Source organism: Rhipicephalus sanguineus, chromosome 1 (genome assembly GCF_013339695.2).
Source record: "Rhipicephalus sanguineus isolate Rsan-2018 chromosome 1, BIME_Rsan_1.4, whole genome shotgun sequence".
In the NCBI taxonomy this organism is placed as follows: Eukaryota; Metazoa; Arthropoda; class Arachnida; order Ixodida; family Ixodidae; genus Rhipicephalus; species Rhipicephalus sanguineus.
In genome coordinates this window covers 111,156,971-111,172,334 of record NC_051176.1, presented here as the reverse complement: position 1 = coordinate 111,172,334, position 15,364 = coordinate 111,156,971, and the positions used below count along the sequence as shown (strand labels likewise).

At 43.8% G+C, this 15,364-nt stretch overlaps 1 protein-coding gene across 2 annotated transcripts in view; it reads right to left on the bottom strand.

Moving 5' to 3' along the window:
• LOC119396050 (GTPase-activating protein and VPS9 domain-containing protein 1) overlaps positions 1 to 15,364 on the bottom strand; it is a 93,063-nt gene that overhangs the window by 39,747 nt on the left and 37,952 nt on the right. For both annotated transcript variants that reach the window (XM_049415847.1, XM_037663103.2), the window contains exons 7-12: positions 13,018 to 13,148; positions 10,561 to 10,705; positions 9,375 to 9,492; positions 8,791 to 8,945; positions 4,434 to 4,686; positions 1,489 to 1,778 (exon numbers count right to left, since the gene is read on the bottom strand). In XM_049415847.1, the coding sequence (XP_049271804.1) occupies positions 1,489 to 1,778; positions 4,434 to 4,686; positions 8,791 to 8,945; positions 9,375 to 9,492; positions 10,561 to 10,705; positions 13,018 to 13,148 (1,092 nt within the window). The remainder of the gene's footprint in view (positions 1 to 1,488; positions 1,779 to 4,433; positions 4,687 to 8,790; positions 8,946 to 9,374; positions 9,493 to 10,560; positions 10,706 to 13,017; positions 13,149 to 15,364) is intronic.

Genomic DNA, 15,364 nt, shown 5'->3' with positions numbered 1-15,364 from the left:
AAAGTGGACGGGAGGATGACCGCCACCGTAGCTCAGTGGTAGAGCATCGGACGCGTTATTCGAAGATCGCAGGTTCGGTCCCTGCCAGCTGCAAGTTATCTTTTCGTCCACTTTACTTTCTTCACATTTATGTCCTAATTACTACAAATAACATCCCCTATACTTTCCTTGGCATTATTGTCTGTTAGTTCTCATTAATATTGTGTTTAACAAAGAAAAACGAGCCCTTAAAAGTCATCATCTTTCCTGCAACACATGTACAGTCACACCGCTGTATACACAAGGGGTTTGCTATACTTGACTGATCACATGGCTGTGATCAAATGTGGAGTACCCGTTCCTGAATGCAGCGCAAGTCCTATACAACATAAGTGCTGCCGAGCAGATAGTTGAGGTAGATTGTATTGTGATAGGATTGTCAGTGGCAAGATGTAATCACACATTTGTCGGTGGCTGCCATTATGTCTCAGTACTTTTACGATGCTTATCCTTTTAGGCATGGTGCCGAAGTTGTAATCATTGGTCAGCCAGCCTTTGCAAATGAAAATGTGAAGGACCTTTTGCGGCTGATACAAGTACAGATGGCCAAGGGGTAGTCAGTGACTACCCAAAAACGAGGGCAATCGGGACTGCGAATAACAAAGAAACATGCCGCTCTGTGAACTAATCTTTTATTTTTCACATGGCCACCTGCCACTGTCTCCAGGCATGATACAGCTAAATACAAACTAACAGTGCTGTATGGAGGTGCTGCACTTCAGCTATTAGCATTGTAACACTCCCCTCTTAGGATAAAGGCTATGGGGAGTACTTCCTCACTGGCTTCCTAGTCCTTGTAACGTCACAACTCCAGTGTGCTAGGTGCAGAGTGAAAAACAATTTCTTGAAGTTGAACAACTGGTATAGAAAAGTTCTATTTTCAGCGTGCTCATGAAGAAATGCCTTTTAACAATATGTATATAATAAAGTAGACTCTCGTTAAGCGGAACCTGAAGGGACCAGGAACATATGTTCCATTTAACGGGAGTTCCACTTACTGAGAGATGAACAGGGTTGCATTATTCAGGTATGAAATCAATCATAGTAGGAGCAGCTGTTCCATTTAAGCAGCGATTCCGTTTAAGAGATTTCAATTTACTGAGAGTCTACTGTAGTTCAAGTACGGCAAAAAGAAATGGGCAGTGGTGCTGTCCTTGAATAACAGATGAAAACAGTGTACACTACAGCAGCAGTGACTTGTACCCAGCGTGAAAGCAGGCAGTGAAAGAGAAAGCAAAGGGAGGAGAGACAAGGAAAGTCAACCAGGCAAACTCTTGGTTGGCTACCCTTTGCTGTGGCAAGAAGACAAAAGAAAAAATACTGCAAGCATACAAGACGGTGAACAGCATGGTGAAAGTAGCTCAAGCCAGCAGGCTGAAGATTCCATGACTACAGTGCAGTCGCCATAGAAACCATGCTAATTCATGTGCCACATGCTGTGCCATATACCTTGTGGTGCAGAGGCCTGTGGAGATTCCAGGATCGAGTCCACGGGCGGTGCTGATGCCCGAGGTGATACAGATGCCTGCGCCGTCACTACAGGGCCATCACCACAGGATCCTGCAGACACCCCATGTTGCTGTGGGATCAGAGGCTGTTTGGGAGACTGCGGTGGCGGTCTAAGGTTACTGCGCCGATGGTGTCGGTGATGATGGTGATGATGGCTGTGACGCAGTGCATGGCGGTCGGCGACAGGTGGTGGTGCAATTTCTTCATCTCCACCAGCAGATATTTCGGACCTGACAAACATGGACAAAGAAAGTGAAAGCAAATTACCAAAAATAAGCAGGTAACTATCAACTGGCACAGTTACGTAAAAAAAAAATGGTCACAGTTTCTCCACAAAGGCAAACCAATGAATGCAATAGTAACAAATTGGAATGTTTTATGAAGTAAGGCTAGCAGCGAACTCCTTTAGCATCCAATTTGGCGTAACTAAACAAAATGCCAGTGTAAGGAAACATGGCCACTGCAGCAAACAAAGCGACCTTCGTGCTGTCTGTCACTTCATAGCAAACCGAGCAGTGAGACCAGCCCGTACAAAGGTATAAGCCATCAGCTGATGCCTGTAAAGATAAGCGTGTGTGACTGCACCCAGCTGAGCAAAGTGTGGAGCCATGTCGTCGCACCTCCGCCCAATGGGCCTTTCACGCAATGAAAGATGGCTGGCGCACTTCCTCTCTGCTAGATAAGCGTTCATTGCTTGCACTCGCACGCTTTTGCTAGCAAATAGAACATATGACGCATGGGGTGATGTCATTGATTTGGGCTTTATATGAAACATCCCAGCGGCAGCGACGGCAAAAATGTGCCGAGTGTGTCCATATAACTGCTATCGCAAAAAAAAAAATGTGTGCAGAAAACATCAAAATGATTCTTAAATTCAGCAATTATGCTAATTTAAATGCAGGTTTCATTTGAGGACAGAGATGTAAGACAACCTACCTTGCAGTGACACAAGTGAGCAACAACTGCTTGCCAATGTTCTGTAGGCATATGAAGGCATATTAATGTAAGCACACAAAATAGCAAGGTCTTCTGCTCAACATATTTTGCCATATCACCCACTCTCTTTTCAACCAGACACAAGAGCAATAAAATATAACCCAGCGTAATGTAAAGGCGGTGGGTTCAGTACCCATAGGCAGCCACTTTACCTCATTTTTCTTTTACCTCATAATTACTACGCTTGAATTAAAAGATACAAATAATGCCCCCTGTGCTTTTCTTGACCTTGTCTCTTCATATGGTTAGGACTAACGAAATAGTGGCCCCTCGATCAAATCCCCTTCTTTAATTCAAGCCAAAACTTTAATATATACTGTGCCATGGCACTGTTTCAGGAAGCATCGACCACAGAACACAGGTCACAGCAGTACTGAAAAAAAAAATGAGGGAAGAAAGGCCAGTCTGGTGACCATTAACCGAAACAAAAAAGAAAATGGCCACGTTTATAACTTCGAATTTTTGTGCCTAATATAGTTTTATACAGCAGGATCCAATTTTCGCATACTCACAGACAACTTTCCATAGCAATGAAGGAAAAGCTAAAGATGCAAGTAGCATGAACAAGGACGTTCATGCAAAGAACAACAATCTTCTGCACTACAACAATGCTGCACCATCAGGCATAAAACAAAGTGACAGCAAAGCCTTTCTTTATTACACTGCAATACATACAATGTGTACTGCAGTGAAGAATTTTTTAGCTCAAGGTTTAGCTGCAATACAAAACATTGCAGAAGCCATATGCAGCGGCAAGTGTACTCACTAATATAATGACCACCTACTAGACCATGTATAGTAACCCTGCAGATGCTACCCAGAGGCTTCATTGCAATTCACTCTCTATTGCTGTGAAGCACATTCGAGTTAGACGCAGGTTGCAATTCGATCCTGGCCCCGGCAGAATGAATGCAACCACGTTCAGTTTTCCCTCCCCATTAACTTACAGAATTTATGCTGTGCATGTGAGGAATAATAGATTCATGCAGCAGTGGCACTTGAAAGACTCGTATACTGTGTAATCTGTAACACATGGTGGGCATACTAAGAGCTTTTGACTTGTGCTCATCAGTGGGGTTTTAACAAGTGAGTGAAAATAAATTGAGAAGTTTTGCAAGCTGAGAACCACTTGTCTGCCCGGCTGAAACTTTTTTGCGAACTGTTGACGATATTGACTGTTTAAACACCCTTTTGTAAATGGACACATCAGCACAGTCACGTGTTATCTGTAACCCATGACGCTTCAATGTCCACATGACTAAGTTTCTATGCACATTGGTTTGTCACTGCACTATTACAGTTTCCAAATCAAAACAAGAAACATGCCCAGCATCACCACTTTATGTAGTCCAGAGACAACATACAGACTTAGCATTACAATTGTTAAACCGAACAACACTGAACAATGCGATTCACGCAATTTTTTTTCTCAGAGAGCAAGGTAAGCTTTTGAATGTGCAACACATCGTTTGCATGAAGACACCATTTACGGTGCATGGTGCATAAAGTAGGGAGCCATATGGTTAGTATGTGCTTCATAACGATTGATAAGATTGTAATGGAACACAACTTCATAAGATTGTGGGTCTCTACAGTCTTATGCATGTTGGCATATGGTCATGAAAGGCAAGAGCTTAGCCTCGACCACATGGCAAAGAAACTGAGGAAGAAAAGCACGGCTTGGGAGGAAGATAACCTTTCATTGCCCATAGCTCCCTTGATATAAGGTGCATCACTTAAATTATGGTGCTAATGATTTACTCTAGTTGCAGCCTAACCGCTCACATAATTTTGAAAAACAATTTCAGGGACCATTTAAGGCCGCAGCGGCCTCCAAATAAAATGTTTTCCCAGCACTGCTTTGGTGTCTGAGGCACGTGCAAACAAACCTGGTATCATCAGAACGTGCCAGGCTGCCAGTGTCATCAGTGTCAACATCCTGAAGGCGCTCGTTGTCTGAGGCAGCCACATCAGTGCTCCAGGCATCACTACCTGTGTCACCACAAGTCTCATGGGTTGACTGAAAGTGTGTCTCCAGGAGCTGCATTTGTGCCACCAGGTTCACTTGGTCCAGCATCTCTGAATCACTCGCCAGCACATCTGTACTCCATGTGTCACTCACAATCGACTTTGTCTCATCCCCTGGGGAAAAAAAATTGTCATTGTTCAACCAGTGCATTCAACCAGCATCGATGGCCCAGTTGGAACAGATCAGCTTTGATGGCACTGACATGCTTAAACATCAAAATGGCTAGCTAATTATGACCACTGTTTACCATTTTCGCTAACCCCGCTAAAAGCAAATACCACTGCATAAACGTGAAAGGTATAAAAACAGATGCCACCAAAGAAAAATATACCTGAAATACGCCGCAATGTGTGTGTACGAACGTGTATACAACTTACAAGACACAATGCAGATAGCATGCATGAGTGAACGATACTGTTAACAGGAAACGTCATGAGATGGGGGGGGAAAAAATACCGATAGAAAAAAGAGAAGCTATAAAAAGAAGCCTCAAATGTTCGCTGCCTCTCGTAATCGAACCCTCTCAATAGGCAGGACAGGCTTTAAAGATAAAGTCAGGTCTAATTAAAACCGAAGGTGAAGTCCTCAAGTGCCTGCGCTGCAATCCGTTGAGTCCCCAAGAAGGCATTGAGCACTCATAGTCTCTTTTTGGCGTGTGATAACTACAAAACATCCAGAGAGCTGCCAGGACAATTTTTATCTGGCACCGTGCTGCGTATTTCCATGAATCACCAGTACCTTCCAATCAGGGAAAAACAAACATGCACAGGAAGTGCACCATGCAGCGGGTGAGGCAACCCAAAAAATTTAAACAAACGTGGTAGTCAGAAGTAGAAAACCGAAGAGGCCCACTGTTTAGTCATCATCATGACAACTGAGCTTAAAGGAGCACTGACACAAAATTTCGAAGGCGAGATAATGAGTGAAATAGACGTACGTGGAGCCGTACACAACGTCTACGAAATATCAAGGGCCAATATAGCCTAGAACATATTTAAAATCAATTTTAAAGTGCATGCCGCGCGACTGAGCGAGATGCGAGCGCTTCGCGACGCCGACATCAACGCAGAGTATGTGTAAACAAACCTACGTCACGAGTTTGTGTTGGCTGGTGGCTGGTTGTGCCCTTGAGCTTGTGCCGTGCTACCTGCCATTTCTTCCTCCGTGCCTGCGGCTTTGCGTGTGCTAGTTGTGTTCTCTTCCGCTGTTCGCTCGTCGTGCCCGTTGGCAGATGTTATGGCCCGCTCACGCTAGCGGCAAGCCTGCCGCAACGGCGCGGTGCCGCAGAACGTCGGCCGTCGCCGCACGCGCGAGAGCTGTCCAACTTGCATGGCAAGCTTCGCCGGCGAGGCATTCGCGCCTCCGAAAAACATGGCAGCACTGCCAAAAGTGGTTGTCGTCCACTTCGAATCTATCAAGTGGCCGCCGTGCGCTCTGTAACGTGTAAGTTCCGAACTGATGCTTCCATTTGCTTTAGATTCATGTCCTTAAGCTTCGACAGCAATGTATTCGTCCCGATTCGGCGCCGTTTTTGAGAGCCATAGTCAAATAATCGATGCTGTAAGCTTAGTGAGTCGAGATGGGCGCTTCCGAATGCTCGGAGGACATAGATTACGCGTTTGTTAGTTGTTTCTAATCCTCCATAGCTGGCGCCACTTGACCTGGTTCGGGGCCCACCGCATTCACGCTCGCGCGCCGCCTACGTCACAATGTTGCGTGTTCACGTGGCCAGCTGTGGCTACCCGTCCTCCGGAAGTAGCTGCCTAGCTGGGTGCTCTTTGAAACCGAAACTGCGACTGGGCGCTCTAAAAACGTCTCTAAATAAATAACCGTCGCGCACTCGCGCAAACGAGGTTTGCAGCCGTGATAAATGGGTCATAAGCTATCTATTGCAACAAAAAAAAACAAGGTGCAAAATTTTTGTGTCAGTGCTCCTTTAAATGTGGTAATTTTTCACATCTGGATACATTTGTGCCAGTTTGCGCTGATTTTCTTGTGCAAGAAGTCATGCTTGGTAATTATTCATTGGATATTGCACTGATGCAGCACTGTTAAAGGCGTGGAATGTGCTTGGTGCCAAAAGTCCTCTCCTCAAAAATCTTATCTGACTTAGCTCTTGAATGAGCTTGTATGAACGGAGCTTTTGGCAATCAAATGCCGCAAATTTCCAAACCCTAATGGCCTTCATGCTCCTTTTCGCCCTTCTTACTGTACTTGAAGTTCTGACGTAACTGAGCGTTTGTTGTGCATTGTTTCGCCCCGAGGGCGAAGGAATGAATGCTACAGCAACAAGTTGTAATGTCCCGTGAAGAACGGCAAGCAGCTCGAAACTTGCAACGCGCTGCTCAAGCAGGAAGGACGCACTGAATGAAGTTACACAGGATGGGCGCCAACTAACAACTGTCACAGCTCGACAGTTAAAGCGCGCTGGTCAAATACAAAGGAGGACACACGAAACGAACGCACAAGTATACACAGGATGAGCGCGAGCTGTCACAGTTCTAACTTATTTGTTTGTGAGCAGCGCGCTCCTTTCGCAAAAGCGGCCGCTGGAGTGAGCGAAGAGACCTTCGTGCTCTCTGTAACTTCAGCGCAAACTTGTGGTGACAGCGCAAGACGTACATGATAGTCGCGCGTGCAGGAGCGACCACGCCCTGTAGAGGCGCACGCTCATCTCAACCCGTGGGGCGACGCGCGCCGTTCGAGCCCTTCGCGCCATCTCGCTAGTGATAACGAACACACGCTGATGTACCGCGATCTCTGAGTACAGCCACCGGCAAATGGTGTATATAAATAGCACGCCGTTAGCATGTCGAAGAATGTGCCGTCTGTGGCGGAGTCGTTTCGCGCTGCGCGCTGGGGATCGAGGGGTCGCAAGTTCGACTCCCAGTGACGGAACTTTTTCTTCTAGTTTTTTCTTTGCCATATGTTAGTCTTTATATTTTAGAACGTCATATCCGTGACGGAAATGCGTCAGTGGAGCCGTGGTGGACCCCGGCATAAAACACTTTCGTGTTTTATGCCGGGGTCGAGTAAAACCGTAAAACCTCGTTAATTCAAAGTCACTGGGACTGTGAAAAATCTTCTAATTAAGTGGGTTTTCGAATTAACCAAACATACAAAAAGCAGGATGCAAGAAACTTTGAATTACTGTAAGTAATCAAAGGTGGTCGTTTGCTGTGCCTGCTAGTTTGTGGCTCCAAAGGTTATGTTTTCCCGCAATACCCAGTCCCAATTGTGCCGCTAAACCGGGGAAATGGCGGGCCTCGCTACTGCCAGCGCAAGAAAAGAAAAAAGAAAGGGAAAAAAAAACGGTCTTGTGGTCAACTGAAATGTGCGCCTGCGGAAAAGAAGACGTGCTTCACTGCAACACTGTGGTGACGCGGGCCGCGTGTCACCTGCTCCTCGCAGCGTCAGCACGTCATGATGCGACCATTCGCCCATTCTTTCTGGTAAAATAAAGAATTTAATAATGACCAGTGTGACGGAATTCGCGATGTGTTCTGGGTGGAAAAGATGATCATTGAAGTTTTCAAACTGAGTTTTCGGAGTAGGCGTTGCAGGCAAGTACTCCGCCAGCAGTGCAAGTGCACAAATTGCCAGAACAACCGCCAATTGGATGTCCACATACATCGCAAATTCCGTCAGGCTGTCCTTTATTAATTTCTATATTTTCCCAGAAAGAATGGGTAAATCATGACGCGCTGACATTGCGAGAAGCATGCATCATGCAGCCCGCGTGTTACCGCTGTGTTGCAGTGAAGCACGCCTTCTTTTCCGCAGGCGCACTTCAGCTGACCAAGAGACCGCTTTTTTTTTTCTTGCGCTGGCAGCAGCGAGGCTGGGATGCTTCACTTGTCACTCATTAGTATCGCTACACTGCATTGGCTCCTAAGGGCCATCGTTTCTGCGGATTTGCGGCTAAATCAGGATCGGGAATGGGCACATGGCACCCAAAGTTTTCTAATTAAGGTTCTGACCTCCGCTTCAAATTATCCACTCAAACTTACATTGCAAAATACAGGGCTGAAGAAATCCTTCGAATTATGCAGGATTTCGAAGTAACCGAGTTCGAATTAATGAGGTTTTACTGTATAAGTTCCCCACCTCCCTGGCCCCCTGGAAGAACTTGGTTGTCGTGGGCGCCCACCCAGTAAAAAAATCGTGGCGCTGCCCCTGCATACAAATGAGAATAATCTTAAGTAAAAATGACATACCTTGCACAGGAGCGGCTGGGCTGATTTCAAATTTGCCAAACTTGTCTTCTATGTCAGCTTGGTTTTGGTTTGTTGGAGGTCGCTCCATTGGCTCTTCTTCTTCTACCTGAGATGAAGGTGTGTCCCTGCCACTGACATTTGGAGTTCCATGTCCACTGTGATTAAAAAAGGGTGCGAAAAAGAAAACAAAATGCAATACCCTTTTTTGACCAAACAGCTGCGCACAAGGTGTTGCGTAAAGCAGTGTACAACTTTGTCATTTCTTTATAATCGTGATAACGCAGGCAAACAAGTCTGCCAGCAAGTTGCACAAGAGGGTAAAAGAGGTCACTGAGAAAGAAAAAGTGTATGCATAGGCAAGACACAACTGCATCAGCACAACCCAATAATGCGTCCACCCGTACAGTGATCATGCTGCATATCAACTCACAACACAATAAGCCAGTTTGACCTGCTTCCATTCCACATTGGTATTTAACTTCCCTCACTGGGAATCAAGTCCACTACCTCACGTTCAACAGCCAAGTGCTATAAAATAGAACTGCAACACCATGTGACGCAAATTATGCAACAATACAACATACCTCACATTTGCAGAAACCATGTCAGAATAGTTGTCGTTTTCGTTTTCCAATTCAAGAGATGATGCCACAGAGTGATTAGATGCCCCTTCCGAGACCGCTTCAAGATTGTCACTTGTACCTGAAAAGAAAAAGACACCAGCCCATTTCAACACATTTTGACATGAAACAAAGAGTAGCAGACTTATTTGAACACCGAACACACAGTCGCACCCAGTTTCACAAATATGATAATTTTGCGAAAGGCAGCTAGTTATTATATATTTACTTTGTTATATCTGAATTTACTTTCAGAAACACATAAAAAGCAATAATTAAATGGGCACACAATTTGAAAAAGCAGCTATTTTTTACATGAACTAAGAAATGGCTTCATGTTTTTGCACTGTAGTGCATGCAATAGACCTTCAAATGTTTTCTAGGCGTTGTTCGTGATCCTCAGGTATTCCTGAAGGAGTACACATATCATAGCAAAGCCCCTGCACTCCAAAAAAGCACAAGTTAGTTACCCTCAAGGTTAATGAACATATAGTCTCGTGTGTGTACAGTCATCTGAACATGCATAAAGATGTTGCAAGGTCAAAATGCAAGTACCGAGCATAAGGAATTTCCTTTAGTCTCATGAGTGCATTACACCTGCATGCTTGTGTTGCGCACATTACATACATGACAGGTTCTACAGCTTGTATTCTTGTGAGAAATTGCTGCTCAGTCTTAATCATCAAAAGAATGTCCCATTTACATTTGCTGGTACATACATTATTACATGTGAAAAATTTTAAAACTAGCTAGAAGAAGACAGGACTGGAGAGACGAGCCACCTTCTAATTTTAAACAAATAAGAAAAGCGATCTACATAGCAGAGCTATTATAACCAACTTTTTGCCTCGCCTTTTTTACACTAAGTTAACAGCTAAATCTTTATGCCAGCAGATAAATGTTTGGAAAGCTCAATTAAAGATGAAAACTGCCACAAATACATAGTTAACTTTAACGAAGGGAAAATCTAAGTGCTAATAATTTAGCAAATATATAGCATTATATATTTTTTTATTAGTGCCTTCAAGTGAAGTATAGTACATTCTAAAAATGTACACAACTTAATCAGAACATAAGTGGTGCAAGTTTTAACAACCTGTGTTAAATGATAGGCAGGTGCCTTAGGATAACAAGACTACAGCCCAGTCACCTATGGACTCTTGGTCCTGGGAAAGCGAAAACCTGGTCCGCTTCTCAATTGTTTCAACAGCAGCACCATCACAAGCATCAGCTACTGCTCGTTCCACATTCATCCGTACACGTGTCTGCCTTTTCTGCTGTTCCATGCTCAAGACCTGAAATTGGCAAGCACAAGTGTGAGTTTAACCGATCATCACCTGTAGCCACCCATACAGTGACCCTTATAATGCCCTCACAATGGCCACATCTGAAAAGCTTGCGTACGTCCAGGGACAGCTTGCTGCTCTCCCTCAGTAAAGTACAATAGGGTTCTCCAGATCATTCTCATTTTACAATGCCTCCTCTATTTTGTAGATGCCAGTCAGATCATGCAACAGACAACAATTTGCCAATAATGCAAATGTAATATATAAGTATTCTGCAAATCAGCAACTCATCCATCAACAGATATAAGTCCATAAAAATGCACAACATGTTTCCCCGGTATTCAATAATTTGTGGTGCTTAAGATCCCAAAACATTACAGTCCCTTATGAGGAGCGCCGCAATGGACTTCAGAATAATTTTGACCACAGAGGGTTCTTTAACATGCAGCTATGGCTAAATACACAAATTTTTACGTTTTTCCTCCAGCGAGATGCAGCCACAATGGCTTGAGTCAGAACATAATAAAATACCATGTGCAATAGCTTTCTTGTTTGAAGACCTAAATGTTAATTGTGGCATAACACCCAATGACCCAACAAAATAACAACCGAACGTTCATTTGCTGTGGCTGTGTCCAGCAATAAGGACCACACGAGAGAATTTGATCAGGCTAGCTGGTAATGATCCATCATTGTAGGTAGCGCAACACTTTATGAAGGATGGATACAGAAAGGACAAACCACAAGCACTTACTTCAACTAAACATTTATTACAAGATATGCATACACATATAGGTAAGAGGAAACAGAAAGAAAACAAACAAGCCCATGTGCCAAGCCAATTATAACTCGACCATTTGTATCAACCAACCAATCAACATAGTGAAGTTCTTTTTCAGTAAGTGAAATAGACGGCACGCTCACACATTCAATGTCATCACGTTTCATTTCAGATGCTTCAATAATCAAGCGAGTGGACAATTCTCTGTTGCGACAAACAATACTAGTGTTATCACAATATGGTGGACAACTACAATCACTACAGTGGACAGCCAGGTGACCGCCAGCACGTTTTTGCACCTCGTTATCATGTGCTCTGAGCTGCTCATTCACACATCTTTCAGTCTGCCCAATGTAGGCGTGATTACATGACAGCAGTATGCTATAAACTACAGCCTGTGCACAGGGTACGTGCTTATCTTGATGTGTTATGGTACAAGTGTTCTTTTCTTTTTGAACAGGGCACGTTTTCCTACACAGTTTAGATAGTTTTTCGGGAGCAGACATGACTACTCTGATGCCAGCTTGAATGAGCGGCTCAGAGAACATAACAAGGTGCAAAAACATGCTGATGGTCACCTGGCCGTCCACTGCAGTGATTGTTGTTCTCTACCATATTTTGGTAACACTAGTATTGTTAATCACAACAGAGAAACAACAATAGTGTGTCGAGTGAGTGGCTGTTTTCATTGTATGGAGGAATGGTGACACGCACAATGGTGTTGCTGCTTCTTGAACATTACTAAGCAGCTATCCATCCTTCGTGCGAACATTAAATAACTACATATGAGGTACTGTAAAGCTATAGTGTTCTATAATGCATTATTTTCCTGTACATTATTTGCTGTACAACTAAATTACTTTCTCATGTCTTGGTGCATACCTCATAATCATATCTTGGTTTAGGCACGCAAAACCCCAGATATTATTATGTCTTGTTGGTGAAATAAAATTTTGTTTAGCAAAAGTCAGTAGTTGTGCTATTTGTTTTAAATCAAATATATTAGAAAAATATTTGATTCGCACTGGGTTTTCATTATTCGAATTCGCTTCACAGTTGAAAATTTGGTATTCGCACAGCCCTACTCAAAGTCCATGGGAGCCTTGACGACAGATCGGCAGTGCTTTCAGACTACGCTCAAAAAATGTTTCAGGGTTTTTATAAAAATGGTCATGATCACTTGAGGCCGAATCAGCAAAGTGAAAGTGCAAAGGAAATGGGAGAAGCTGCTGTTACATGCGTATAGCACTGTTTCGCACTAAATATGTCAAATGTCTTTGCACATGTAGTTAAATACAGGTGCCTAAGACTGGTCCATGTTTATGCGAAATTAGAAGGTGATAGTAAAACTAGACATAATACAGTCAATACTTCAACATATCCCAGGTCACTGATAAATGTACAGGTCTTGCTGCTGTCAGAAAAACAGCACCCTCCCACTTCACCTTGGCCACTGCCTGCAATGTCTATTCTGAGTCAACTAAAGCTATCAGTTCTTCTATAAACCACAAAGAAAAGCTTTAATTTTCATAAGCCTCACCTTTTCTTCGCTGAGCATGCCAGGACACTCTAGTGTGAAGTCTGGCATCGGTATCACAAGGACCTCTTCAGGCAGGGAGTCAGAGGCCGCTGAATCATCTTCACCGTCTGCGCTTTTTTTAGGTGCTGAAGCTGATGAGAAAAGACAACTTCATTGTAAGAGCAGTCTCTTCATAAATTTGGGCAATCAGATTCCTGATGCAAAGACAACCAGTACTTAGAAGAACAGGTTTAGTGACGCTTCATGTACACTTTGTTTAAGTCATTCAGTTAGAGTTAAGTGAACCCAGATAGACAATGTGAAAAAGTATGTTAACCCTTCAATACAATAAAAAAATTCTGAAACCTTGCAAAAAAAAAAAACAGCCAGAACTTTTTTACGTGTGCATGTAGATGATTTTGATGATGATATAAAGGATTAACAAGCAAAAAAAAGTTATGCGAGAAAGGTGGAGTTCACTGGAAAAAGCTTTTTTTACAGTAAACTGAAGGACTTTAAAAAGGCTTCATTGATCACCACTTTTATCCAATGGCAGTTCAAGATAACTTGCACTCGAAGAAGATAAACTCTCACAATTACCATGGTTTCTTTACTTTGCAACCCAAAAATATTTACAGGAACACGAAGTTTAATATCAAAAAGAATTGTTTTATACTGTAATAAGGGCGGGCTTCACTGCAAAACAGGTAAGCTTGCCAGTGTCGCCGAAATCACTAGCAGTCAAAGAGGCTGAACTCTCAAGATTCACCACATTTTGTCTTTTTTTCAGCATGACTCATAGCACGCACTCACACAATGAAGGATAGCACAAGGTAATACATAGATTGCTAGCAATAAAACAAAATTTCTACTCTCAAATTTACTCAGCTCCTTGTGATATCCGATGTTATACTCAAATAAGCACAAAATACACATGCACCATCTGGACGAAGTGCAAAGCACCAACAAAAGTTCAAATGATCTTCAGGCCTGTGTGAAAGACAAGTAGTGGACGAGCTGGTCTCCTCACCATCTTTCTTATAATTATGCACTTGATGAGCTCAGTTCATCTTTCGTCCTTAAAGGGTTAATGCCGCAGAAGCAAAATTACCTAGAATAAACGTGTGTTTGCTCCAGTGGACACTCAGAAGCATTAGTTTTGATGAACTTGAAATAGCAGTTATTTGACTCTCTATTAAAGGGCCCCTCACCAGGTTTGACAATTTTGAGCTAACAAGCGCAATATATACACTGGGCATTCACAATCACGTCTGCCAAAATTTGCAACGCTACGCGCCGCCGAAATGGGTCAAATTTCAAGGTGAACGCTGCTTGCCCTTCCTCTCGCGGGCGCGCGCTTTAGAGAATGAGAGGATGACGTACATGAGAAAATGGCCCTACGTAGATGACAGTGCTGTGACGTCGCTCCTCTACATAGACGACTGTGCTCTGACGTCGCCAACAGTAGCACATGACACTGAGATAATTATTTGACACGACATGTGTAGTTTGTGTAATTTGTTGCTTGAATAGATTAATAAAACTTGAGAGAAATAATGAGACACACAAAGGGAATGTGTGCGTCTTTTTCATTTTTTTTCATGAATTGCAGCGAGATGCGGGGCTAATATGCCTCCCTTTCCCATGCGTTCGCGTCCCCGCGGTTAGCGCATCGAGCAGACGCCAGCCCTGGAAACGAAAGTAATGTTCTGGCGCGTTCAAGCACTCATTATGCTCATTTATTCTACCGCGACCAAGTAAACGTTAATGCTGCACTGGCTCATGATACCGCCCCTCTCGTGCCCGTACAAATGTCTCAACTTTCATGCCCGTCCCGCAGAGACAGGCAGTACACCACAGAGAACGCCGACAAAACGCCCACGGCCGCTACATAAAAAAAAAAGGTAGCGGCCCTGCAACGCCGCTCGCGTGCTCGGGCTGGCTCGGGCACGTCATGCGCACGTGACCATGCATGCGCATGACGTGTTCATGCGTATGTGTGAAGTGAAGAGGGCAGGGAAGGGATTTGGCTTGCGAAGGCTACACGGGGCGAGTGGCAAGGGTTTGAAACTCGCCTCCTCGTATCATGGTTTCGCACCGCTACAAATTATTGTTTTTCTCAGCTCATAATGAACCGATTTGAAAAATTCTTGCGGCATACTGCTCTTCATTCGGCCCACAACAACTTCCCGCGTTTAACTAAAATTTGCTATGTGGCCTGGTGAGGGGCCCTTTAAGAGGTTTGAAGCAATCTACGACCCAAAGGTATCCTTACCTGTGTTGCATATAATTATAGAAATTTCCCATTTTTCATAATAGTACAAAGAGGACTAGCTTGAGCTATATGATGTCCATGTACAAACTCCCT